The sequence below is a fragment of the Pongo pygmaeus genome, chromosome 18, assembly GCF_028885625.2.
Source record: "Pongo pygmaeus isolate AG05252 chromosome 18, NHGRI_mPonPyg2-v2.0_pri, whole genome shotgun sequence".
NCBI classification, from domain to species: Eukaryota; Metazoa; Chordata; class Mammalia; order Primates; family Hominidae; genus Pongo; species Pongo pygmaeus.
Window position 1 is genome coordinate 54,873,233 of NC_072391.2, and position 27,143 is coordinate 54,900,375.

The following is a 27,143-nucleotide window of genomic DNA, read 5'->3' on the forward strand; positions in this document are numbered from 1 at the left end:
AACATTCCTAACGTGGGACAGTCTAGGTAAATGGCCTGATCTCTTCAAAAGATCGATGTCATAAAAATAAAAGTTTGGGGACAGAAATGGAAAGAACTTAAAAGAGTCAAGTGTGGTGAATACTGATTGGTTCTTAGTTAGAAAAAAAAAGTCCTAAAAGGTTTTTGAGATGACTGGGGACACATGAATATGGACTTGTTGTTAGAGAATTAAATTTTCTTAGCAGTGGTGATAACAATGGTTATTATAGAATAAGGGCATTATTTTTATTTTTATTTTTGAAATGGATCTCACTCTGTCGCCCAGGCTGGAGTACAGTGGCCCCATCCCAGCTCACTGCAACCTCTGCTTCCCAGTTTCAAGTGATTCTTCTGCCTCAGCCTCCCCAGTAGCTAGGATTATAGGCACGCGGGCCACCACGCCCGGCTAATTTTTGTATTTTTTGTAGAGACGGGGTTTCACCGTGTTGGCCAGGTTGGTCTCGGACTCCTGACCTCAGGTGATCCGCCCGCCTTGGCCTCCCAAAGTGCTGGGATTGCAGGCATGAGCCACCGCGCCTGGCCAAGGGCCTTATTTTTAAGAGACACATGCTCAGTATTTGGTGTTGGGGTGAAATGTCATATCTACAATTTTCAAATGGTTCCGAAAAAGACACACAGACGAAGCAAATATGGCAAACTGTTAACAAGTGCTGGAATCTACGTGGTATCATTATCTTGTCTTTTCAAGTTTTCTCTGTTTAGTTTTTTTTATAATTCAAAAGTTAAGGGGAACTGCAGGCTAGACAGTTTTGATCCGATATTATTCTGCTAATCTTTTAAAGGTGTCTTGCGGTGACTCATGCCTGTAATCCCAGCACTTTGGGAGGCTGAGGCGGGTGGATCACCTAAGGTCAGGAGTTCAAGACCAGCCTGGCCAAAATGGAGAAACCCCGTCTCTACTAAAAATATAAAAACTAGCCTTAGCCAGGCGTGGTGGCGGGCGCCTGTGGTTCCAGCTACCCAGGAGGCTGAAGCAGGAGAATCTGAAGCAGAAGGCAGAGTGGGGACTCCCGCACGCTTTGGCTTTCAAAACAAGGGTTCGCATTCTGGGGCTATTACTTTCTGACTGTGTGGTTTTTTGCGAGCATCTTAACCCGGGCCTCAGTTTCCTCATCTGTAAATGGGAACAGGAATTCCTACCCCTTAGGGTTGTACTGGGCGTTATGTGAGCCCAAGGAGCCCTGACCTGCGGTGAGAGGCTGGAGGCCGAATGGCGAGGTTCGAGGGGCTCTGGGTGCCTGTGACAACCTCTGGGCAACAGGAAGAGGCGGCTGCGCGGCCAAGTCCCTCCTAAGCGGCCACGAAAGGGGCCCTGAGTCGAGAAGGGTTACGGCGCTTCCCAGAGCCCACCCCGCCCAACGTGTCACAAATAAAGCTGGCCTTTCTCCGATTCCCTGATTGCAGCCACTCAGGGAGCAGCCCCTTGCCCACGCATCCATTAGCCGAGGCGGTGGCTGCGTGTGCAGTGCTACAGGGCTCAGCGCCTGCCTCGGCTCCGGAATCAGGCTGTTTCCTTCTAGACCTCCCGTGGGGGATTCAAGCCGGCGTCCGGGTCAAAGAACAGGGACAAAGTCCTCCTGCCACGGGGGACCACCTGCAGGCAAAGGGAAGAATGAGGAGCTTCGGCAAAATGCCGACTAAGGCCTCCTTAGGTTTTGCCCCACTCCAAGATGGAAGGCCTGAGGCTTCACGCTGCCCCCGAAGTCCCTTTCCCATTGGCTGTCTGGGAATTGGGTTTTCCAATAATGCGGACGCTGATTGGTCAATCTAGGACGGTTGCTCAAGCCATTGGCGCAGTCGCCATTGGAGGGCGGCTCTCAAAAGTTTTCAGACACAAATTAGGTTCGAGGAAGGAAACGGAGAGGAAAGGGAAAACTTGAGACGGAGGCGGGACTAAGGAAACGGCAGCTTGCATTGGTTTATTAGAGGCCAAGGGGCGGCTCTTGAACGCTCCTTCCTCTTGATTAGTCCGAGTTAGGAAAAGAGGGCGGGTACTGAGGAAAAGCGGCAGAAGCGCCTGCTTCCATTGGTCAGTCCTGGCAGGAGGTGGAGCACCCGCGGCAGCTGATTGGTGCGGGAGGCAAGGTGGGCGGGGCTCTGAGCCGGAGGTTTTGTTGTGAGGGTCGGTTGTCAAGCAGCGGCCAATCAGGGCAGGGGATGGAGGCAAGTGGGGGTCGCGCCTGGAGCGGAGCCTCGGCCTCCGGAGCCGCAGCTGCAGGTGGAGTGGGCAAGGGGACGAGGTGGCGAGGGGACGGTGGGCCTTGGGCTGGGCCGAGTCAGGCGGGGCTGGCCGGGCTTGCGGGCAGAGAGCTCTGGGCGTGGGGAGGCTAGAGCCCGTACTCCGCAAGCAGAGGGTTGGGAGGATCAGCCGTGGCCGAGGGACCTGCCCCCGCCCCCGGACGAGAGGGGTCGGGGTGGAGGCCGGAGGGGGCAAAACCAGGGAGGCCGGAAGCAGAGCTAGGGTCTGCAGAAGGACAGGTAATGAATAGGGAGAAGAGAAGTAGGAGAATGAATGAATGGGAGACCCCGGGAGCATATGGGAAAGGGCAGTAACGGGAGTCTGGCGAGGCAGGGGCCACGTAAGGGAGCTCGGGAGACAGGATGTGCATGAGTGGGAGACTCAGGGGGCAGGGAGAAAAGGGGGTGTGAACGGAGGACTAGAGAGGCAGACCCGGGGACCCAGGAGAAAGGGGACAGAGGGGAGCGGGCTCATGGGAAAGAGGTGAAGTGGCTGTGGGAAGGAGGTGGGAGGCTCCATGAGGTGGCCTTTTAGAGTTGAGGAGTCATAGCCACTCACGCCCAGACTGGAGGCCTAGTTCCTAGCTCTGTCCTTGGGAATCGCAGGGAGCAGGAGCGGTTCCCTTGCCAGGAGCTGGGGAATTGGACCATCAGGGTCGTCTTCGAGATTCTTTCCAGGGAGGACTTCAGTGGCCGTCTCTGGGATGCCTTTCCTAGGCCCATAAGCTTAGCTTCTGACTCCGCTCTCCCACATCCCACACGTCAGACAAAAACAACGACTCCCAGGAAATCTATGTGAATTGCAGACACGTGGTCTTCTCCGCCCCACTGCGGCTGCTGCACTTTAGGCAGCCAGCATCGCGGAACAGAGCTGCATCTCATTATCCTGGCCTCTGGGAGGAGTTTCTTTTTCCTTATGTTCCAAATCACCCTACCTGAGGTGCCCCCTCTGCAGATTCCCAAACCTAATTTGCAATGCAGCTTCTGACTCTGGTGGCTTTGGTGGGTGTCCGTCTTTATCAAGTGGCCTTGGTGATCCAGGGAGCAATAGCTCTTACCAAGCATTTTCTAACATGACGTCACCTCTGTTTGTATTGCAGCCCTGTATTGAGCTGAGATGGCTCGAGCCTAACATTCCATGATCCAGGATCGTGACAGATGTGCACAGGCTGCTGCCGTTGCTGCTGTGGGTAATTTGGAACCACGAGGCACCCCAGGGCCAGAAGACGAGGCATTCTCTCTGCCTGGATGTGTGGGAACTCTCTGCCAACTTGATTGGTGGATCTGGGGGGGATCCACCCCCACCCCACGAGGAAAGCGCAGTTTATTTTGTGGGTGGGGCTTCAGGTGCCAGCCAGCTGAAGGATGGCCACCCCTGTGGTCACCAAGACAGCCTGGAAGTTGCGTGAGTGGTTTTCATTTTTCTTTATCACCCCATTTATTCTGTTAGCGGCTTGTTGCTGGGAGGCCTGAACCCACAGCTTTGTTTCCTGTTCTTGGCACAGGAGGAGACTCCTAGACTTTGGAGTAAGACAGACCATGATGTAAATCATGACTGTGGCACTTCTTAGCTGGGTGACACTGGGCAGGTGACTTAACCTCTCTGAGGCTCAGTTTTCTTATCTGTACAATGAGATGACGCCTGCATTGTATGGTTGCTGTGAAATTCAAGTGACAGGATGAACCCATCCTAAAGCGCTTAGCACAGCATTTCCAGTTAGGCTGACGGTGGGGTGAGAAATCCTGAAAGATGTTCACAGCATTCTCAGACATCTCACAAGTCAAACTTCCCCAGTCAGATAAAAGCATCTTGGGCCTGGAATGGGGGAAGGAGTGGGAGCGAGGAGGGGCGGGCAGAGGGATGCAGACAGGGCTCGGACCGTAACTGATGGGCACTGCCCACTCCCACCATTGCCCTATACAAGTGGTTCTAGACTCTTTCATCTGAAGACTTCATACTCTTAACAATTATTGAGGACCCCAGAGTGCTTTTGTTTGTTGGAGTTACATATCTGTCAGTATTTACCATGTTAGAAGTTAATACTGAGACATTTTCAAACAAGAGTATATAATCAAATAGGCCTGTAGTGATGTTCTGGGAAACTCCACCATATGCTTGTGAGCAAATGAGAGTGCAAAAGGCAGATGCCATCTTAGTGTTATTGTGAAAATCCTTCTGTCTTCTCAGACCCCCTGAAAGGATCTTGAGGATCCCAAGCATCCCCAGATCATATTTTGAGAATTCCCCCACACATTGGCACCTCGGTGGGCCCTGCCCCACCTATCGTAACTGGTTGGCATAGCTTTTGTGTGCTCCACCTGGTCACTGTCTGCTGCCAGCTGTCCCTGGGCTGGTTTTCAGGAGCTAGGAGAAGACTCCACACTTTTTTTTTTTGAGACAGAGTCTCACTGTCACCCAGGCTGGAGTACAGTGGTGCGATCTCAGCTCACTGCAACCTCTGCCTCCTGGGTTCATGCGATTCTCATGCCTCAGCCTCCTGAGTAGCTGGGATCACAGGCACCCGCCACCACGCCCAGCTAATTTTTGTATTTTTAGTAGAGATGGGGTTTCACCATGTTGGCCAGGCTGGTCTCGAACTCCTGACCTCAGGTGATCCACCTGCCTCAGCCTCTCAAAGTGCTGGGATGACAGGCATGAGCCACCACGCCTGGCCAAGACTCCACACTTTTTAACCATGAATTTAACCCTAAGACTCTGGGCAAAGCTCTTTGCAGGGCCTCTGTTTCCTTGTTTGTAAAGTGAGAGGTCTGGGCCATTTTCATGTTGTTCCCCAAAGCTCTAGGGCTCTGGGAGAACCCTGTTATGGTTCCCCAAGGAGGGCACACTTTGGTCAGAGTGGCTTTGTAATTATTGGGATTACGTATTCATCCCTTCGACAGCTGGCCTTTCCCCAGAGCTAGGCACTGGGGAGCCACTGGGGCACAAAGTAGTCAAGGTCTCTGTACAGTGGGAGCTCAGAGCCTGGGGAGAGCAACAGGCAGGAACTGGATAACTGTATCCCTCTGTGTCTCCTCTAGTTGCAAGCTGGTGCCTGTGCTTTGAATCAGTTAGCTGGGGGGTGGGGGTAGGGGTGGGGTGGGAATGCTGCAGGCTGCATGAACAGCAAGCGCAAAGGCCCTGAGGCAGGAGGCTCAGTGTTTTGGATGGACTCAAGGGAGGCCATGGGTGGTGGCACAGCAGCAGGAGGAACGTGGGGCCGCACGGACCTAGTGAGTTCGCAGGACCCCAGCCCTCCTGAGGCTGCCGTGCTTTATCATAAAGGCAAGGCCAAGCCATCAGTGTGTGCGAGCAGGAGGTAATGAGATCAGGCGTATTGGGCATCTGCTGCTGCTGCTGATTTCATGTGCACAATGGTGTCCATGGGAATCAACTCTGAGAGCCCAGGGCCACGTGACCTCTGGCTCCTTGTGGCTCCAGGGTCTGGTGAGGATCAGAGGTGCGTGGCCCACATGAGGTCGTTGAAACCTAGTACTTTGTATCTTGCATTTGGGATGCTGATCCTCAGCCCCTCTGGCCACACTGCACTGTGTTCCCCAGCTTTGGCTGGATGTGGGGCCCAGGTTGTACTCCCAGAGCTTGGCCTGCCAGTAGACACTGAGGATTTTTATTTTTTATTTTTGGTATGAAAATCAAGTATTCGGCCTGGGCTGTTGGTTGCTGTCCTTCAAGCCAGGATGAAGGAGGAGCTCTTGGGGTGGTGCCCCGTGCCTCCTTTGCAGGTGCCTGTGCTGTGTCCCTGCCCCTCTGCTCTCCCTCTGTGGGCTCCAGTCAGTCCCTGGTCAGGCTGCTTAGAGGGGAGTAATGTGGGCTCCTCCAGAAGGGCCCAACTTCTGAATTGTTCTCACCCCAAAGTCTGCGGTTTTGCCAGCTCAGTGTCCCGCCCCCGCCACCATCTGATCATACTGGGGCATATTTCTTGCAAGGCCTAAAACAGGCACCCAGGAAATACTGATATTATGAATGAATGCCCCTGACTCCAGGGGCAGCAGTCCTGAGGCCCAGTGAGGTGGGGCCCAGCCAGACACTTTCCCTGGAGGAGTGAGGGCCAGGGGACAGACAGAGCCCTCTAGGTAGGCCAGGGGAAGCGAGCAGTGCCTCCACGGAGAGGACACCAGGCTCGGGCACAGAATGCCAAGGAGAAGGTGCTTTGCCCTCTTTCCGGGTCGGGTGGAAACTCTTGAACAGACACATGTCTGTGGCTGGAATTCCCCAGGTTTCTGTCCCGACACTGTCCAGAGGACAGAAGGCTCTCATCGAGATGGGACTAAAGTGGGGCCCAGCTCCCTGGGATCCCCATGGCGAGCTCCCCAACACCCTGGCCCAGGTTGGGGCCCACAGGGAACCCTCGCCCTTGCTGGCGCTGCTGCCTGTGCCGGCTCTGCCCTGACCGGCCCAGGAGGCAGGGTGTCATCGGTGAGATTCAGCCTGCGACTTGTCCCCTGGCTATTCCTGGTGGCCCCTTGGAGCCCTGCTTTCTGGCAAGCAGCTTCCCTGGGCCCAGTTTCCCAACCTCCTTGTGGTCTGAAGCCCGCAGCAGAGACACCCAGGCAGGGTGGAGTCGGAGCTGGGGTGCAGGAGGGGCCTCTGTGGAGCGCCGTGGCTGCAACACCCTTTTCCTTGGCGTCACCCACGCTTGCCTTCCGGGCGCCTCGGGGCGTCAGCACCTTGGGGTTTTTCCCTGGCCTGTGTGGGGAGAACTGTCTTTTTTCTCCCTTCTTTCCAGGAGGAGCTCATGCAGGGATGGGCTCTGAGACCTGGGCCGCCTCTTGGTTCCCTGCCTGTGCTTTGCTCCCTGCAGAGTCCTCTAAGGCTCATGTCTGCCATCTCCACTGACCAGGCCAGGGCCTTAGGCTGTCTGCACGGCCTCCTCCTCTGTATGGTCAGCCCTCACCCCCACCCCAGCTGCTCAGTCTGTTGCCTTCTGCCCCCTCCTCATGAAGCCCACCCTCTGGTGCCCGCTCGGGCCGCCATGCCCACTCTCTCGTGGTGACTAGCCCCGAGCCGGCCCAATGTCACGGAGCCTTCGCCTGCTACTGAGCAACACATAGGCACGCTCTGAGGGAGTCCTCAGCATCAGGTGTGAGCAGACACCAGGGGCATCCCCACTTTCCAGACGAGGAGCCAGGCCCTCAGAGGACAAGTGACCTAGTAGCCAAGGCCACGCAATAGCAGATCACAGACCTCAGACCAGAACCTGATCCATGATTGTGAATCTGAGCTGAAGCCCTGTGCAGGCTCACCTGGGGGCAGCTTGTCTAGAGGTGACTTCGGTTGTTCTTAAAGTGTGTTCTCCAAAGCGGGGTTTGTATGTACACACAAGCAGCAGCTGAGAGGTGTGTAGGCAGTGCATGGGTCAATTTTTTTTTATTTTAATAATTGTTTTTCTTTTTGTATCATAGAAAGAGTATCATGAGTATATCAAACTTGTAATTTCATGGACATTGCTTAAGACCAAGCTAATAAAAATAGCAAGTCAATTTTAAAAATCGAGTATAACTAGTCAATATTACCAGGTGATGTGCAGAAACAGGAAGAAAATCGTGAAGTCTAAAGGTAGGAAGGACAGGCATGATGAAAGTTGAGAAACAGTGATTTCAATCTCAGGCCCATGCCCTGCCCTGTCTGCTGGTCCTGCAGCTCGTGGTGGGCACCAAAGGGGGAGCTGAAGGAGGCAGATCCTTCCACTGGGCTTCAGATTCCGAAGCGGGTAGCCGAGCAGGGTCCCCCCTCCTTCGCCCTGATGGCCCCTCCCTCTCCTTCCCTGTGTAGAAGAGATCGTCGCGCATGCCAGCAATGTGTCCTCGCTGGTCCTGGGCAAAGCCTCTGGGCGGCTGCTGGCTACAGGTGGGGATGACTGCCGCGTCAACCTGTGGTCCATCAACAAGCCCAACTGCATCATGGTGAGCCCCGACAGCCGGCAGGGGGTCAGGACAAAGGCCTGGGGAGGGGACGGGGACAGGGGTTGGAGGCTGAAGAGTGAGCAGCTTCTCAGACTCTCTTGAGCCCAGGGCCCCCTATCCGCTGGGGCCCAGCCCAGGGGTGGAGGGGGCGTGGTGGGGACACCATCAGTGCTTCCCCCAGCTGTCTGCTCAGTGAGGCCCAGGACAGCCCAGCATGGCTGGGACAGTGGCCAGCCCTCAGGAGCGAGGGAGTCACCTGCCTGTGGTACTATTAAGAACTCCAGGCAGGCTGCGTGAGAAGATTAAAATAAGCCCCGGGCCTGTGGTTGAGCCAAAAGACTTGTACCCCTCCCCTCCCACCTGCCCATCTGCCTGCCTGGCAGCAACATGTGGGTGTTTATTTTAATTCATTCCCAGCCTTCATTCCCCAATGAGGATTTGAGGGGACCTGGCTGGAGCTGGTTAGGGAGCTAGTTCTTAAATAGCATCTCCCCACTATTTACGCAGCTATATGTTCAATGCTGGAAACTGTTTTCCAAATAGGAGCGCATAAACGAGAAAACACAAAATTAACTACATATAGTTCTGTTATCCAAAGGCCACCACAGTTGGTGTTTTGGTGTGAGTCCTTCTAGATGCTAAGACAGATACATATACATGTACATGCATGTAAGTGCACACTTGTACATGCATGTACATATGTATACACACAAATACTCATACAAGCACACACACATAAAGAAAAATACACTGCCACTCTTGTGCAGCCTGGTTTTTAAAAATAACAATGCTGTAAGGATTTGCCTGTGTCAACAAGTATTCTTTTACAACATAATTTTGAATGGCTTAATGGTGTTCCATTGTAGGGATGAGCTGTAATTAGCTTAGCCACACCCTGTTATCAGCATGGAGGTTATTTCCGGCTTTTTTTTGGCTCCGCTAAAGCACCCTGTGGTGAACATCCTCAGCCATCAAGTAAAGCACCCTGTGGTGAACATCCTCAGCCACCTAGATCCTTGAGCAGATCCGTGATCATTGCATTCAATCCAAGGGTGTGTGCTTTTGTTAAAGCTTTCAAAACAGATTGCCAAATTGCCCTCCAGAAATCATTTTGCATTCTCACCAGCAGCATCAGAACCTGCCCTTTCCTCCCTGCCCCAGCCCCCATCCCCTGCCAACCAGGGAGTATCATTGTTTTGACTCTCGGTGAAATAAAGATGAAGAGGAATAGGCCGGGCACAGTGGCTCATGCCTGTAATCCCAGCACTTTGGGAGGCTGAGGCGGTTGGATCACCTGAGGTCAGGAGTTTGAGACCAACCTGGCCAACATGGTGAAATCCTGTCTCTACTAAAAACACAAAAATTAGCCAGGTGTGGTGGCAGGCGCCTGTAGTCCCAGCTACTCAGGAGGCGGAGGCAGGAGAATCGCTTGAACCTGGGAGACAGAGGTTGCAGTAAGCCGAGGTTGTGCCACTGCACTCCAGGCTGGGTGACAGAGCGAGATTCCATCTCAAAAGAAAAAGAAAAATAATATGGTAAAGGATGAATTTCTTAGTAGAAACTTAATCACCTCAGTGTTTTTCTGAGTTCCAGGGGGAGAACTGAGATCCACCCCAGCCTCAGCAAGGGTGCCAGGGGTCAGTAAAGATGAATGAAAATGTTTTGTTTTACTTTGTTTTTAGGGTTCAAATGTGTTTTCTACCCCCATGAAATGCCAAAGTAGTAGCATACACAAGTTGAAAAAGCATCACCAATGACTGACCAAAAATAGGACATGCCATGACCCCCAGAGAAACAGGGCCAACCGTCTGGGGCCTGGCCTGCAGGCTTGTCTTAGAACGCCAGGTGCAGCTGTCAGGCCCCAGCCGGCCTCGCCCTGGGCCACTGCCCTGGCTCACACACACCAGCCTCCCAGGCCTCGCAGTGCCTCCAGCCTGCCGGGGTCTCTCTCCCCTTGGGGTTTCTGTGCACGCTGTCCCCCTGCAGACCGTCCACTTGGATTTATTTTTGTTTATTTTTGGGTATGGGATACACTTATTCTGTTCAACATCCAAAAAATAGAGGATCCACAGTGAAAAGTCTTCCACCCTCCTCCAACCCCCACAGCCCTCTCCTTTCCACGGGGATGGGCAGTCAAGGAGAGCCAGGGGTTCTAGAGGGGCGAGATGTGTGCCCAGGACTAGGCAAGGCCTTGGTTCTGCTGTGGCTTTCCTCGCTGAGGGGCTTGCGTGGGGCAAAGTGAAGATGGGAACAGAGCGGGGGCAGGGTTGCTTAACTTAGGGCTGAAGGGACAGCATCCCTTTATCTTGGCCAGTCGCTCCCCTCCAAGGGGCCCAGGGCCGTTTCTGCAGGCGATGCCCATGTCAGAAGCACAGCAGGGAAGAGGGAGGTGGTGGGGGGATGACTGGGGTTTGGCCACTCTTAGCCCTGGGAGCTGAGGCCGAGAGGAGTAGGTGCTCAGAAAGGGCCTGCAGGAGGGCTAGGCTGTGGCCCCCGTGGGGCGCCCCCTCCTGCCTTAGCCACTTCTTGCTGAAGCCTTTCCGGGGGACCTGGAATTCAGGGTGGCAACTGCAGGGGTCTGTCCAGCAGTGCACTGAAGCTGCTGCTCTCTCTCCACAGAGCCTGACGGGCCACACGTCCCCAGTGGAGAGCGTCCGCCTCAACACCCCCGAGGAGCTCATCGTGGCTGGCTCCCAGTCGGGCTCCATCCGTGTCTGGGACCTGGAAGCTGCCAAAAGTAGGCCTCCGAGCTTGCCTCCTGTGCACGCACACCTGCCTTAGTCTTCAGGCTCTGCAGTTGTGCTGCTTCCTCCAGGAAGCCTGCCTGGACTAGGTTGGCTGCTTTGCTCCTGGAGCACTAACCGGGCAGTGTGGCACCCACTCCACCCCCATTAGCCTGGCATTGACATGCACTGCTGCCTCGTGTGGGTGGGGGGATGTGCGGGTGTGTGCGTGTGTGTGTTTGGATGTATGTGTGTTTGGATGTGTGTGTCTGTGCACGTGTGTGTGTGTGTGTATTTAGAACCTAGAGGGACGTCACATGCCGCCAGGGGCCCTGCAGGTCACATGAATGAGTGAGGTGGCTGTGTGGGACAGCCATGAAGAACCAGGGAGCTTGTACCCCGACTCCAGGGAGCCCCACTCTGCCTTGGCTCCCTGGTGCCATTAGAGGCAGCCTGGAATGGCCAGATCTGTTTGCTTGTGCTCTGTTTTAATTTAGTTTTCGTCTGTATGGAAGTTGTACATAGCCTAAAATTTAAAACCTCAAATATCAGTATTTCTACAATTAATTTCAATGGAAAGAGGAAACTTCTGCTGCACTCCTTCCCATTCTCCAAGAGCCTAAACTTTCTGTGCTTTCGTCTGTGCTTTGCTGATCGCCTCCACCTTTCTAGACCACATGGTCATACCACAGTTTCTTTCTTTTCTTATTTAAAAAACATTGTGGCCAGGTGCAGTGGCTCACGCCTGTAATCCCAGCACTTTGGGAGGCCAAGGCAGGCGGATCACCTGAGGTTGGGAGTTTGAGACCAGCCTGATCAACGTGGAGAAACCCCATCTCTACTAAAAATACAAAATTAGCCTGGTGTGGTGGCACATGTCTGTAATCCCAGCTACTTGGGAGGCTGAGGCAGGAGAATCACCTGAACCCGGGAGGTGGGGGTTGTGGTGAGCCAAGATCGCGCCATTGCACTATAGCCTGGGCAACAAGAGCGAAACTCCATCTCAAAAAAAAAAAAGTTAACACATTAGTTATTCTCTTCCTACTGTAGAGGATGAGAATTTAGCTCTCTCATGGCACCACCCCCAGCCCCGTGGCTCGTGTTTTTCCTCCCACCCTCCCAGTAGCACCATTTCAATAGGTGGTGTTTATAACGTGAGGACGCATAAGTGTCATTTACCACTGACTATTTCATTTTAATAACTTGGTTTCCCTGGAGTTAATAATTGTTTCTTTTTTTTTTTTTAATCTGTGTGTTTTCTATGTCCATATTACACATTCATCCCCAAATTCTCTGCCAGAAGAGTAAAGCTCCTCCTGTTTCTTTGAAACCCATCCCATAATCCAGACGCCTTTTCTCAGAGCCTCTCCTCTGGTCCTAGTGGCCTGCAGCCCAGCTGTCATCCTGGGCCTCCATGTCTCTTCTCTGGGGAATTCTCTCCATCTGCTGTTCCTGGTCCCACGCTGCCACCTTTCTTGGTTTTCTCCCTCTTTTTGATGGAGCACATTCTTTTGTAGCTTTCTGAGAAAGGGTGCTGGGAAGGCATAGTTTTGGAGAACTTCCATGGCTGAAAATGACTTTCTGCTACCCCCATCATTTGCTTTTGTGTTTGTTTTATGAGTTTGAGTATAGAGTTCTATGTTGGCAATAAAATATCGCCCTCAGAATTTGGAAGGTGCAGCTCTTCTGCGTTTTAGATTCTAGGGTTGCTATTGGGAGGGGCCGGTGTTGTTCTGATCCCAGATCCTTCACAGGGAACTGGCTTCATTCCACATTCTGTCTCTTCCTTCCTCTCTCTCTCTCTCTTTTCTTTCCTCTCTCTCTGTCTCTGCAGGCTTTTAGGGTCCTTGTCCCAGTGTTCTGGTGTGGTGAGCCTTGGGGTGGGTCTGCTTCCACCCTGTGCTAGGTCGTCACTGGTTTCTTGCGGTTGTGGTCTGGAAACTCATGCCCTCAGTTCTGGGCTGAGCGGAGAGTCTCGCCCACTGCTCCTGTGCTGTGCCTCGGTGCCTTAGCAGGTGGTGCCAGCTCTATGGAATTTTCAAGAGAGGCTGGAAATTCATGTGGAATCCACCCATTTAAAAATGTTGACAGCTCATTCAACATTTGTTTCAGAACACCATGCAGGCCAGCACTATGAGGTCCAAATAAGACCTGTTTGCCTGATGCTTTTCTTTTCTTTTCTTTTCTTTTTGAGACAGAGTGTCATTCTGTCACCCAGGCTAGAGTGCAGTGGTGTAATCTCAGCTCACTGCAACCTCTGTCTCCCAGGTTTAAGCGATTCTCCTTCCTCAGCCTCCTGAGTAGCTGGGACTACAGGCACGGACCACCATGTCCCGCTAATTTTTGTATTTTTAGTAGAGATGGGGTTTCTCCATGTTGGCCAGGCTGGTCTTGAACTCCTGACCTCAGGTGATCTGCCCACTTCAGCCTCCCAAAGTGCTGGGATTACAGGCATAAGCCACCATGCCTGGCCTGCCTGATGCTTTTTGATAGCCCTGGTTGGATCATCCCGCGTGCCAGGCAGGAGGCCACCTACCTGAAGCCCTGGAGAGGAAGCGGCAACGTGGATTTTGCCAAGGCTGCTTTTTCCAGAAGAGAGCCCCTCTGGCCTGGCTGAGACTTCAAGATTCTTCTGGGCCTCTCCTTGGTTCATGCTCTATGTTGGCGGCAGGGCAGCAGCCATGAGCCACACATGCACAGTGGCAAGGTTCCCTTTGCTCAGGAACAGTGGGCTTTCTGTGTAGGTGGTACTCAATAAAGATGCACCCAGCCTCTTCAGTGATGCTTGCCTGCTCAGCGATGGTCAGTTTAAGAACAAAAGAGTCCCAGGACCTCTTTGATAACAAACAGGACTGCAGGCTTTGCGTCTCGGCACGTGATCGCACTGCCTGGCCACACCAGGGCATGCTGTGCTTGGTGTCGCTGAACTCAAGCGGGCCAGGGAGGAGCGAGTCCAGGATGGCTGGGCTCTCATGGAGAAGGTGGGAAGGCTCAGGCAGAAGGTGGGCAGCTCCCTGGACCTGAATCCCAGCGCGTGGGCACCAGCCATTCAGTATTCACTGAAGAACAAGAGACAGAAGGGAGAAGCCGAGGGCGCCGTGCCCCCTGTCCAGGCTTTCTCAGCCACAGTTGTTTTGCTTATAAGGGAAATGTGAGGAATTCCTTGAGGTGGCTGAGAAATGAAAACTAAAGACTGCTGGATTCCTGGGCCCTGGATGGCCAGGGCTGGCTGCTCCACAAGGAGCTCATTACGAACTGACGGCCCAGACTCCACCCTCGGAGAACCTGATTCAGTACTGGGGTGGGCCCAGGATCTGGATTTTAATAAGCTTCCAGGTGATTCTGATGGACAGCCAGTTGACAGATGGGCAAACAGAGGCCCAGGGAGAGCACCGAGCTTAGGAAAGCCCCGGTAGTTGCAGGTAGCAGAGCCTGGGACTTGAATCCCGGCGTCAGGACTCCCATCCCAGTGCTGTCTGTTCTGCCACTGGATGGAAGAGAAACTTGCCATCAGCACAGCAGGTAGAGCTAAGACCTCCGGCCCCCCTCCACACCCCCTCGCCAGAGCACAGGTGACAGTGACAGACAGGCAAATTGAGGCCCCAGGTGTAGAAAGGTTCCAAAGAGAGCTGCTGTGCGGGCATGGTGGCTCACACCTGTAATCTCAGCACTTTGGGAGGCCAAGGCAGGAGGATCACTTGAGGCCATGAGTTTAAGACTAACCTGGGCAACAAAAGGAGACCCCATGTCTATTTTTTTTTTTTTTTTTTTAAAAGGAGAAAGAGCTGCCTCTCATATCGGTTGCCTTGAAAGGCCACTCATCACTGGAGGGTTCAGATGTAGGCTGAGGAGGTGCTCAGCTGGGAGGCCTTGGGGGTTCCTGTGTGGGGCAGACAGACCCCGGAGGCCCCTCCACTCTGCAGTTCCTAGATCCCATGATTGAATGTGGGCATCAGAGGCCTTCGTGGGACAGAAGAGCAGGGGCAGGAGTCAGGCCGGAAGAATGTGGTCCTGCCTGCTTTCCACAGCGCAGCCAGGGGGCAAGGGTGGCTCAGCGCAGGGGATCCCACGGGATCCCACAGGAGGGCGGCCGGCGCTTCATGCAGCCAGCCCACACAGGGTGGGACTCCGCCACATCCTCTCTGGGCAGGGCAGGATTTTGGAAGCCTTGCTGTGGGATCCAAGCTGAGTGGGCTGGGAGCGGGTGTGGACTGGAGCAGGAGCCAGCGTGGCCTCCTTGGCCAGGAGGCAATGCCCAGCCCCCAGCAGCACCTGATAGCTACACGGAGCAAGGAGGGACAGCTGCAGAGATTCTGGTGCAGGTGAATTGGATATGCATTCGACAGACTCCAGAGGGATGTGAAAGTGTCCAGACCCAGCTCCAGCGCCAGACAGGGCCAGCTGCAGAGGGGCACTGAGGCCTGGGGAGGAGGAGAGAAGGCCCAGCTTGCAGGAGAGCCAAGAGCAGAAGGCAGGCCTTGTGCAGGAAGAAATGTGAACGGGTCTAATTACGACTGGCATTTATTGAGCACTTACCATGTGCAGAGCCCGTGCTAAGCACTTTATGTCTGTTTACTCCATTCTGTGACCCAACATGAGGCCCAGAGACAGTAAGTGATTGGCCAAGGTCACACCACCAGTGAGGAGCGGAGCCAAGGCTGATCCCAGTATTGTCTGATGCCAGAGCCCACATCCTGACTTTGGGGGTAGAGAAGATCATACAGTAGAGTTCATTTAATTCACCCAGTGCTTGGATCTCGACTCTGCAGTAAAGTGTTACATATGGAATCTTGAATACCTCCTCTGACAGAGAGCTCACTACCTCACAAGGCACCCTATTGTACCTTGGCTCAAAACTAAGAATGGGTGGACTCCCACATTTCCTGGCCCTGGCACTTGGGATGGTCAGTTTCATTCAGATAGTGAATTATGAATCTTTCCAAAAGCAGGAAACGAGACAAATTTGAGTGGTGCTGGAATACACCCTGAAACACACAAGGTTTGCCTTCAGGTTGGGCCGCTCCTGGCCATGGAGATGCCTGCAAAACCTTCAAGGAAAGGATGGGAGATGTGGTTCCTAGGGCAGTGGGAGGAGATCAGGCCCCACCCCGGGAGTTCTTTGGTCCTCGCGTGTCCTCCCTGTGTCCTCTCAGTTCTCACTGCTCCTCAGTGTGTCCTCACAGCCACCCTCAAGATCCCTTGGATAGAGGTCACCCAAGAAGACTGGGTGTGTGCACCAGGGCCACCCCAGCCATGCCCTCCACTTGCCCTCCTTAGGGCCTTTGCCCATCACCTCCATCTACTTAACAGCATCGCTCATCCTCCACCCACTGACATCTACTCAAATACCACCTCCTCCATAAAGCCTTCCTGGATTTCTCTTTCCAACCAAGCAGTTTCTTTCTCAGCTTGAACCTCTCCTGGTCTGTCTCTCTCCTTGCACTGTCTTAGGTGGGGTTCAGTGCCCTGCAAACCATAAGCTCCACACCCATGGGGCCTGAACTGAGTGTGGTGGTTCCCTGGCTCTGCTTCCACTGGAACACAGTCTGTGGGGAGAGTGCGGTACAATTTCTGCAGACTTGAGGTAACACAGGGCTGTCATCTCTCAAGAGAAATATAGGAAAATTAGTTGTCGGCGGGACGCGGTGGCTCACACCTGTAATACCAGCACTTTGGGAGACCAAGGCGGGTGGATCACTTGAGGTCAGGAGACCAGTCCAGCCAACATGGTGAAACCCTATCTCTACCAAAAATATAAAAACATTAGCCGGTTGTGGTGGCACATGCTTATAATCCCAGCTACTTGGGAGGCTGAGGCAGGAGAATTGCTTGAACCCGGGAGGCAGAGTTTGCAGTGAGCCAAGATCACGCCATTGCACTCCAGCCTGGGCGACAGAGCAAGACTCCTTCTCAAAAAAAAAAAAAAGAAGAAAAGAAAATTCGTTGTTAGGGTGGTGGGACCCTTGATTGTTTCCTCCTGTTTTAAAAATATGTGTTATTGTTCTATTTTTCTGTGCAGCTAATCCAAAAGCACACACACAAATGCCCACAGCAGCCCTTCCTCTGCCAGCCTTCTCATTTGCCTCTTAGCCACTGTCTCTGCTTTCCTTCTTGTTAGTTCTTCGCACACTCATGGGACACAAAGCCAACATCTGCAGCCTGGATTTCCACCCGTACGGCGAGTTTGTAGCCTCTGGTTCCCAGGACACAAACATCAAGGTGAGAGGCCGGTCCGTGCCCCGTGTCTCCTGCTGGGCCTGTGGCAGGACCGGCCCGGCCCGGCCCTCAGTGCTGGATGCCTGCTGAGGGGGCCTATTCCCTTTCTGCAGCGACATCCGCACCATCCTAGGGAAAGCGGGTGGCAGGCATCTGCCAGATGCTTCTGCTCAGAATGCCAGCTTTAGTGAGCAGTTTCTGTCCTTGTCTCCATGGGGAGTAACGACCTAGAGAAGGCTGGGCCCCGCCCTCTGCTCACGACCGCACACCTTCCTCCAGTCGTGGCTCTGACCTCTCCTGACTCTGCCTCTCTGCTTCTCTCTCCCCCACAGCTCTGGGACATCAGGAGGAAAGGCTGTGTCTTCCGATACAGGGTAAGGATGTGCTCTGTTGGTGACTCCATGAGCACCTTGCGGGCATTGAGTGCGGCGTGGTGCCCAGACCCCAGCAGGGGGTGGAGGGGACGGCTGTCCCACATGGGTGATAACATAAAACATGGATCTGGAGCCGAGCAGGAGCGTCATGGGCAGCCCACCTGGATCCCCTGGCTCTCCATGAATCCCCTAGAGCCACGTTCATCAAACTGCTCCAAGCAAAACCAGGCGGGTAACCAGTGTCATTAGATGGAAGGGGTCCCGTAGGAGTGAGGAGGCAGGGAGAGGTCTGTTGGGCCCAGGATCCCAGGGTGAGCTCGTGCTATGTCCTCCCTCAGGGGCACAGCCAGGCCGTGCGGTGTCTCCGGTTCAGCCCCGATGGGAAGTGGTTGGCGTCAGCTGCAGATGACCACACAGTGAAGGTAGCTCCCGGCCTGACCTGGGCCCAGGGGCTGGGGGCTGGGGTCTGCTGATCACACCAGGCTGAGTCCTCACCTCCCTCCTGATCAGGCTCACATGTCCCAAGCCTATCCTGAGTGGAAGGTAACTTGTGGATAAAGAGCTTGGCCTGGACTAGAGGGAGGGTGGGCAGCCAAGACGCCTGGTCACCCTGACCTCCTCCCTGCCCTGCCTCGCCTCCAGCTCTGGGATCTCACTGCCGGCAAGATGATGTCTGAGTTCCCTGGTCACACGGGGCCTGTCAACGTGGTCGAGTTTCACCCCAACGAGTACCTCCTGGCCTCCGGCAGCTCTGACAGGTGAGGAGGAGGAGCGAGGCGAGTTGCTCGTAACTGCTGTCCTTCACCACATTGTCCTCTGCGCGTGTCTCTACTGCCGGTCTGTCACTGTCTGGGGTGTCATACGTCTGATGATCCTGTGTGGACTGAATTGGATTTCAGCCGAGCCAGGACTGGACCCTGGTCCATCTCCCCTGGCTCTGGTTCCCTGGCCCCAGTGTCCCAGGTCTGTGGCTTCATGGGCAGGTTGGAACCCAAGGCATCTAGTGGGGCCCCATAGGGCAGGGAGGCTTGTGGCTGTTGGGGCCGACCCTGGGACCGGGGCCATCCGGCCCAGCCTCCCCCTTGCAAAGTCTGGGCCAGCTCTGCCCCAGATGTTGCTCCTGGTGGCCCTGCCCTGGGGGAGAGGTTTCTAGAGAGAAGCTGGCTTCCCAGGGGCATGTGGAAGCCCGGATGAGGGATAGGCTTCGCAGCACAGCCTGGCTGCCTTTGCAGGACAATCCGTTTCTGGGACCTGGAGAAGTTCCAGGTGGTGAGCTGCATCGAAGGGGAGCCTGGGCCTGTCAGGTACGCAGGCTGTGGGGTGGGCGGCCCAGCGCTCCTCCCGGGCAGTGGGGCGTGGCTATGGGTGGGCCTTTCCCATCTCCGCTGCTGCGCCCTCCCTGCCCTGGGCCCTCTGGATTCCTCAGGGTGGGGACCAGGCTGGGTGCCACAGGACCCACAGCCATCTCTCGCCTGGCCCAGGAGCGTCCTCTTCAACCCAGACGGCTGCTGCCTGTACAGCGGCTGCCAGGACTCACTGCGTGTCTACGGCTGGGAACCTGAGCGGTGCTTTGATGTGGTCCTCGTCAACTGGGGCAAGGTGGCCGACCTGGCCATCTGCAATGACCAGTTGGTGAGAGAGCCATGGCACCGCCCCCACTCCCACAGGGCCACCCGCCTCCCTCCAGCCCAGGCCCCTCCTCCTACCGCCACACTGGGGCTGGGATTTTGCCCCCTCAGCTTGCAGTCCCAGCCCCACCTCTCCGCTTCCTGCAGATAGGTGTGGCCTTCTCCCAGAGCAACGTCTCCTCCTACGTGGTGGATCTGACACGTGTCACCAGGACTGGCACGGTGGCCCGGGACCCTGTGCAGGACCACCGGCCCCTGGCACAGCCACCGCCCAACCCCAGCGCCCCCCTCCGGCGCATCTATGAGCGGCCCAGCACAACCTGCAGCAAGCCTCAGAGGTGGGGGCTGGGGGGCCTTCGGGGGCCCAGGAGAGGGCCTGTCATAGGGGAAGCCTCGGAGTTCCAGCCCTGGGCCTCACAGGGCACCTGCTTCTGTTGGGCTTGGCTTCATGCCTCCAGGGTGAAGCAGAACTCAGAGAGCGAGCGCCGCAGCCCCAGCAGCGAGGATGACAGGGACGAGCGCGAGTCCCGCGCAGAGATCCAGAACGCCGAGGACTACAACGAGATCTTCCAGCCCAAGAACAGCATCAGTGAGGCCGGGCTCCCGCCCCCAGCCCAGCGTCCCCATCGGTGAAAGGGAGGCTGGGGGTCCTTCCAGGGTGGCCTGCTGTGGCTCCGCATCCCTTTAACTTCCTCCTAACCCACGCCTGGGCTCCGTGCCCTGTCCTCAGGTCCCCTGGGCCTCGCCAGGCCGTGCTCTGATGGAACTGAGAGGGGGGCCTGGGCACTCCCCAGCAGCGGCCCAGCAGCTGCTCAGTGTCCCAGTCCCTGCCCTGCCAGGGACAAGTGGGCTCGGAGGGGCAGGACTGAGGGTTCCTGGGACCAGGACCAGGGTCCACAGTCTGTAGCTGCATGCCTGGGAGCCACCCTCCGTCCCCCACACTCTGACAGGGCCCTGGGTCCCAGGTGGCCTGGCCAGGAGCGCTCACAGCCAGGGGCCTCTTTCCTCTGCAGGTCGGACACCACCCCGGAGAAGTGAGCCCTTCCCTGCACCCCCAGAGGACGGTGAGTTGGGTGAGCCTGGTTTCCCAAGGTCTCTGATGCCCCCCATCCCTCATCTTCTCTTCCTGTGAGCCCTCCTAACAAGCCCCTTCCCAGGACCCTCCCCTCTCAGGACACGACCCACAGCCTCTCCCGCTGGGTCTGTGCGCTCCGCCTGTTATGTGCCAGGTCCCTGCAAGACCGACAGCGCCCCCCTAGGAGCCCATGCCCTGGTGTGTGGGGGACAAACATAAGACACCACCACACGGGGGGGCCTGCCAGGGGCACTCGGGCTGTGGAGGACGGAGAGGAGTCACTGGGGGCCCACCTTAGATGAGGTCTGCTGTAGATGGGATGATTGGGAGGCTCTCAGGAGGCCCAACGCCTGCCGAGGCCTGGGGGCCGGCGAGAAGAGGGAGAGAAAAGCGCTTCCGGCAGGAAGGGAGCTGAGAGGAGGGGAGCTGGGGTGAGTCCCAGCAAGAGGTCAGGCCCACAAGGCCTCAGCTGGGGGTTTGGATTAAGAAGGGAGAAAACGTGATCTGCGTTGTGGTTGGAGAAGGGGCAGGCATGGGGCCACCTGTCCTACAGAGTACCCCTGCCCTCCCCTCAGGGACCGTCCTTGCCATCGGTCCTGGGTTTCTTAGGAGCCTCCACTTCCATCTTGCCAGTCAGTCATCCCAGCCCCCTCCACATACACGCCAGTGAAGGGACAGGATGGCCACATCCTAGAGCCCCCTGGGTCCCACCCACAGGCAGACCTAAGGTTGAGTTGAGGGAGAGGGAGGAGGCAGGTCCAGGCCTGCCCCCAGGTCCTCTGGAACCCCCACGCTACTGGCCTGCGGCCTCCCCCATGCTCCTGCTCCATCCCCCCATTGCAGATGCTGCCCAGAGTCCCGCCCTGAGCCCTGCCCTTCTTGCCAGGCCCTTCTGGCCGGACCCAGTCATCTTTTCCTTTTGCTTCCAGACGCAGCCACAGCAAAGGAGGCAGCAAAGCCCAGCCCTGCCATGGATGTGCAGTTCCCGGTGCCAAATGTATGTCCATGGAGGGAGCATGGTGTGCGGCCTAGAGAGGGTCCTAACCCAGGGTTGGGGGTCCCTCATGTTGGGAGGCAGAGAGGGAGACCCCAGGCTGGCACCCACTGAGCTTCACACCCTTTCAGCTGGAGGTCCTGCCCCGGCCCCCAGTGGTTGCTTCCACACCTGCACCCAAGGCTGAGCCTGCCATCATCCCTGCCACCCGGAACGAGCCCATCGGGCTGAAGGCCTCCGACTTCCTGCCCGTGAGTAGGAGCCCAGCTCGAGGCACGGGTGGAGGTCTGTGGGTGGAGGGCAGAGCTTTGCTGCCGGCTCCTCCCATGCCAGCATCTGGGTGCCCATACCACACAGGCCGTGAAGATCCCCCAGCAGGCCGAGCTGGTGGACGAGGATGCCATGTCACAGATCCGCAAAGGCCATGACACCATGTGTGTGGTGCTCACCAGCCGCCACAAGAACCTGGACACCGTGCGGGCTGTGTGGACCACGGGCGACATCAAGGCAAGTGCCCACCCTTGCACAGGGCCTCGTCTCACCCCCCTGCCCCTGCCACCTGCCTGCCCGGGCTTGGGGCAGAACAAGAAGAAGCCACCCATGGGGGACAGTGTGGGATAGGCTGTCCCTGATGTCACACCATCTGTTTCCCCCATCATCATCATCATCACAGACTGCTGTTTAGTGAGCACCTGTTTACATGCCTGGCTTTACACTCATTGCATTAGGTGCAGTGCTGAACACCCACAGCCCCATCAGCACACCAACATTCACGTTCCTGCCCCCACCCTCACCCTCACAGGGCCACACTGTCCCCCACTGCCCCACCCCTGATGGTGCTCTGTTTGCACAGACGTCGGTGGACTCTGCTGTGGCCATCAACGACCTGTCGGTGGTGGTGGACCTCCTGAACATCGTCAACCAGAAAGCGTAAGTGGCTGCAGAGGGGGAGTGGGCGGAGGGGCAGGGCTGGGCTGATGGCAGCATGTCCTGGCCTCTCCTAGCTCCCTGTGGAAGCTGGACCTGTGCACCACGGTCCTGCCACAGATTGAGAAGCTTCTGCAGAGCAAGTATGAGAGGTGCGTGTGGGGAAGCCATGCCTGCCTGAAGCAGGGGGAGGGGAGAGGTAAGAAGCCTCCTCCAGAACCATGGGAAGGACCCCCAAGAGCCTGGGTGTTCCTGTGAGCTGGCTGTGAAGCATTGCTGCCCCTCAACAGTCCGGAGGTGGGAGTGGAAACAGGCGTGTGTGTGTGTGTGTGTGTGTGTGTGTGTGTGTGTGTGTGTCCGGAGGTGGGAGTGGAAACAGGCGTGTGTGTGTGTGTGTGTGTGTGTGTGTGTGTGTGTGTGTGTGTGTGTGTGTGTCCCTCTCCTCCTTTGTTCCTTGCCGGAGGCGGGAGTGGAAACAGGCGTGTGTGTGTGTGTGTGTGTGTGTGTGTGTGTGTGTGTGTCCGTCCCTCTCCTCCTTTGTTCCTTGCTGTTTCTCTTTCTGTCTGTGGCCCTTTGTCCATCTGTGACTTCATCCATCTCCCCCTAAAGCTACGTCCAGACGGGCTGCACCTCCCTGAAGCTGATCCTGCAGCGGTTTCTGCCCCTCATCACAGACATGCTGGCAGCCCCACCCTCCGTGGGTGTGGATATCAGCAGGGAGGAGAGGTGAGGGCAGCGCATGTATTGGGGGCAGGGGTGCCACAACAGGTGAGGGACAAAGGCCTGGAGGCCCGGGCCCCTCCTACTGACAGTCCTGCTGGGACAGAGTACAGAGGAGGCGTTGGTCTGGGGCCATGGCTCAGGGTGTGGGTGGGCTTAGCCAGAGCTGGGTTCCTCCACGGCCTGGCTGTGCCCACAATCCCTGGCAGGGCCTGGGTGGTTCCCCTCTGGGCCTCCGCCTTCCTTGGGAGGAAGGGCTGGAGCGGTTAGGACAGCAAAGGCCCTGGGGTTGGGGGGGGGTGGTGGTGGTGCCAGCTGGCCCCTCAGGCACTGCCCCTCTCTACAGGCTGCACAAGTGCCGGCTCTGCTACAAGCAGCTCAAGAGCATCAGCGGCCTGGTCAAGAGCAAGTCAGGCCTGAGCGGCCGCCATGGCAGTACCTTCCGCGAGCTGCACCTGCTCATGGCCAGTCTGGACTGAGGAACGCAGTGGGCAGGGGCCCTCAGCAGCCCACAGGGCCTGGCCTCAGCCCCCACTCCTGTTCCCTGTGTGCCACTGGCCCGTGAGCCTCTGCCTGGCCCCTGCCGCTGTCCTGTGGCCGTCCTGGAGGAGGTGACGCTGGTCCCTGGCCACCTCTACAGCCCTGAAATCTGAGACAACTCTCTCCAGCAATAGCTGCCCAGCTTTGCCCAACTGTTGCTTCTTGGGGCAGCGAACTGAGTCCTGGGGCTGCTGCTGTAATTTATAAGGCAAATTTTATTAAATTTGTAACTATTCCCAGGTTTCCTTGTGGGGAATGTTTTCTGCTGGCCACAGGGCTCCCCCAGCCCAGGAGTGCCTGCCCCATGGTTTGAGATGAGGCCACACCCCCTCCAAGCCCTGGGGTGGGGCTCCGGACTGTGTGGCCAGCAGGGGGCAGCAGAGAATCAGGCCTGTGGGACAGCACCAGTTCAGCCAGTTCAGACTGGGAAGGAAGGGGAGGCGGCAACCACCTTTCCACCACTGGGTGTTGCGGTTAGGGGTGGCCCCCACCAGCCCGTTCCTCCCCACCTCAGCTACACTCAAGCTGTCTTATGGACACCCCCAGGACGCCTCCAGGGGCAAGACTAGAAGGGCACCTGCCCCTTCCTCTGAGCAGGGCTCCGATCAGCTGTCATTCCCTGCTGGAGCCCCCAGCACTGGCTGGCGGGAAAGGGCCCCCCACTCCGTGATCACTGCGACAGGTGGGCCCCCTCCTGCTCCCAAGGCAGGGACCAGGTACAGCCCCGCCCCGGGGTGGTGAGGGTCCTCGGCACTGGAGGAAGGTGGTTGGACCTCTGGCCAGTTCACTGAAGAGGGAAAAGGCCAGGGCAAAGGGTGGGCCCAGCGTGGGCAATGGGTGGTGCCCAGCAGTAACCTGGAAGCCCAGCATGGTTTGGACAAGGCTTTGATAGCCTTTGAAGCTCTCTCCAGCCTTAGTTTCCTTCCCATCAGTAACATGGAGGGATGCCCCTGTTGAAAGGTCAGTTATTGTGGGCACATGGTAGGTACCGCATGAGGCGACTGTGACCACAAACAACAGAGAAAGTGACCCAGGGTGGGACAGCGCGGGCTTCCCCCAGTTGTTAAGGACACGTGTCCCTAACTGACCTAGAGGACAGATTCTGGAGGGCTGTGGGGTGACCAGCCAGCGGGGGAGTCTACAGGACCTGCCAGTGCCCCGTCCCCCTAATCAGACCAAGCGGGGCTCACAGACCAACTTTTTCAGACCATACTTGTGTAAAAAGGCTTTTATTTTAATAAGTAAAAATGGCTAAGCTTCCAAAAGTTCTTAAATAGGATTTCAGAGGGAAGAAAATTCAAGAGACCAGTGAGCCAGGCAGGTGAGGGAGCAGCAGAATCCGCCACCTGCTGGCTGCCTCTGCCAGCCATAAACACGGCACGGCCCCGTGGCGGGAGGCCATGCGCCTCCGCACACCCCCCAGCTGCGGGAACCCTCCTTGAAGGAGAGGGGCGGGGAGGGCTGCCATTGGTGCCACCAACCCACCCCAGTCCCCATGGTTCTTGGGCCTGCCCAGAGGCTCCTCGCCCACCCCCTAAGGAGGGGGCTGGCCAGCCCTGCAAGCTGAGGAGAGGAGCTGGGGCAGCCTGGGTGAGAGGCCCGCCCTCCTCCACACTCCCGCCCTCCTCACGGGGCCCAGTTCACTGATGGCCCAGGCCTGCCAGGAAGAGCAGCCACCCCTGCCTTTCTGCCCATGCAATTTGCACCCAGAGCCACAGCCGAGAGACACCATTTCCTTCTGAACACCTTTCTCATCTCTGAGGGGAGACGGGGCAGAAGAAGAGCCTCCACTCTCGCCTCCACCTCCGGGGGTCCTGGCGCTGCAGCAGGAACAGGCCAGTGAGGCCTCAGGGCCCAGCTTCAGGCCCAGCAGGGTCACATCTGTCACACAGGCAGCGGCCGCGACTTCCCTGCAGGGGCACGGGATCATCAGCCTCTTGTCCACTTGCCCACCGGCAGCCCACAGCAGGTGCCACCGAGAGCAGGCGGGAACCCAGCAAAAGCACACGGACAAGCGACAGCAGGGGCTAGACCCAGCTCTGAACAGCAGAACGTCCCAGCGCAGCCCTGCAACCCACTGCGGGCAGGCAGGCGGGCAGCCCTGGGCCACAGGCCCCACACTCACCTAGAGACTCTGCAGCCCCAGCCGTCAGGCTGAAATCAAAGTGACAGGCGTCTCACTGGTGGGCTTGCCTTGGGCCAATACCCCACAAGACCCTGCTGCTGCTAGCCCTTTGGACTCAAGGATGGGCCAGGCCCTCCCATGATCTCGGCTAAACAGGGGCTGGAGCCCTGGGTCCCAGTCCTGTGGTGGGGATCACTCCTCACCTAGGAGGTAGGCAAGCCCGGCCCTTTCTACCCCCAGGGCAGCTGAGGCACAGGGAGGGGGCTGCAGGGGCTGCTCTGGAGGGGGCTTACTGCACAGGCTCAGCCAGCCCACACTCAGAGAGCAGGGTCCCAGGGTAGAGTCAGCACCCCCAGCTCAGAGGCTGGGGTCTCCTTACACTGCCCCCTTCCCACAGACCTGCAGACCTTCCATTTCCCACCTGCAGAACGGACACAGCACTGTCTGCCCTGACTACTGCCCAGGGGCAGGGGAGGTTGTAAAACAGGTTCTGGAGAAGGTGTAAGAACTTTTTAAAAAGGAAAGAAAAGAGAAAGCCCATCCAGGTAAGGGCAGCCTGGTGACTATTACCCTGGGGAGACTCCCCACCCACACTGCCACTCCAGGCTCACCCGAGGGCTGCAGCTTCCTCCGGATGGATCCAGGGCGGCTACTGGTCCCAGAGCTGGGGGCTGAGTGGGCCCGTGCGGAGGGCTGTGGCGTCTGACAAGCCGGCTCCCACTGTGAGCAGGGAAGGGCGGGTGGGCGGGGGCCACGGCTGCCCTGGCTCCCCACCCTGCTGTGCTTCTCTCTACTCCCCTGCCTGCCTCCTAACCTCCTAACACCCAGTTTCCTCATCTGCAAAATGGGCATGATGCTCGTGCCCCAGCCTCACAGTTATGGCAAGAATTACATGAGATAATACATGCAAAGAAGTCAACTAGTTACCACTGAGCACCTACTATGTGCCACCCCCACGGCCGGCTCGTCACCCCACAGGAACCTCTGAGGCCAAGAAGAAATACCTGTACTGAAGAGGCTCCTGGCTGTGGGTTCCAGCCATAGCTCCACCCACCTCTGGCAGCTTCCCCACCCCCACTGCTTCGGGACATCCCCGCCCAGCTCCCTGCTCCTGCCATGACCCAAAGTCTCTGACCCAGGGCCACCTGAGCCAGGTCTGTGACAGTCCCCGTACCTCTAGATGCTCCTGGCTCGACCAGGACCCAAGCTCTGCCCTGCGTAGCCCAGGCCCCAGCTCCACAGAGCGCACCCTCTCAGCAAACTTGAGGGAATAGAGTGTCTCGCTAGTGTTCTTCTCCACGGGGGACACCTAGGGGACACGAGAGCTCACTGCCCACCCAGGCTAGCTGGAGGAGCAGCAGGGTCACGAGAGAGAGCTCACAGCTGGGGACGTCAGAAGGCTTCCTGGAGAGGACCGAGGAATGGGGGTGGGAGGGCAGGCAACGTGGCAGAGGTGGCGTGGTCAAAGGTGGAGAGGAGGGACTGGGAGTTACACAGGGTGTGTGTGGCCAGGTATAGGGGTAGGGGGTTGTTACTGACTATGGAGCTGCTGAGATAAGGGTCCATTTGCACAGCCTGGGGCGACTGGGTCTCACTGCTAGCGTAGCCCCTACATGCTAG

The 27,143-nt window shown here is 56.8% G+C and overlaps 2 protein-coding genes across 20 annotated transcripts in view; one reads left to right on the forward strand and one right to left on the reverse strand.

The window, feature by feature from the left end:
- The first annotated feature begins 1,434 nt into the window (after window positions 1–1,434).
- On the forward strand, window positions 1,435–23,633 carry KATNB1 (katanin regulatory subunit B1). 11 transcript variants are annotated; one of them, XM_054455068.2, is made up of 20 exons: window positions 1,435–2,259; window positions 3,380–3,684; window positions 8,071–8,201; window positions 10,821–10,938; window positions 17,043–17,143; window positions 17,473–17,514; window positions 17,853–17,936; window positions 18,157–18,272; window positions 18,747–18,818; window positions 18,996–19,146; window positions 19,290–19,480; window positions 19,601–19,731; window positions 20,156–20,206; window positions 21,147–21,214; window positions 21,343–21,462; window positions 21,569–21,718; window positions 22,065–22,141; window positions 22,216–22,290; window positions 22,748–22,864; window positions 23,205–23,633. In XM_054455068.2, exons 2-20 carry the CDS (start codon window positions 3,645–3,647, stop codon window positions 23,335–23,337), a joined length of 1,968 nt encoding a protein of 655 aa, XP_054311043.1. In that variant the 5' UTR covers window positions 1,435–2,259; window positions 3,380–3,644; the 3' UTR covers window positions 23,338–23,633. The 11 variants fall into 11 exon arrangements, with proteins under 11 accessions (XP_054311043.1, XP_063511247.1, XP_063511250.1 ...); XM_063655177.1 differs by having other exon boundaries at window positions 1,447–2,259; window positions 20,156–20,215; window positions 22,014–22,141; XM_063655180.1 differs by having other exon boundaries at window positions 1,447–2,259; window positions 20,156–20,215.
- A 978-nt stretch (window positions 23,634–24,611) lies between these two features.
- Window positions 24,612–27,143, reverse strand: part of KIFC3 (kinesin family member C3) — a 44,310-nt gene continuing 41,778 nt past the window's right edge. For 7 of the 9 annotated variants that reach the window (XM_054455075.2, XM_054455072.2, XM_054455077.2 and 4 more), the window contains 3 exons: window positions 26,698–26,832; window positions 26,135–26,243; window positions 24,612–25,308 (listed from right to left, as the gene is read on the reverse strand). In XM_054455075.2, the coding sequence (XP_054311050.1) occupies window positions 25,283–25,308; window positions 26,135–26,243; window positions 26,698–26,832 (270 nt within the window). In that variant the 3' untranslated portion in view covers window positions 24,612–25,282. Of the gene's footprint in view, window positions 25,309–25,523; window positions 25,553–26,134; window positions 26,244–26,697; window positions 26,833–27,143 lie in introns of all 9 variants that reach the window. The other 2 variants (XM_054455076.2, XM_054455083.2) reach the window with 1 other exon arrangement.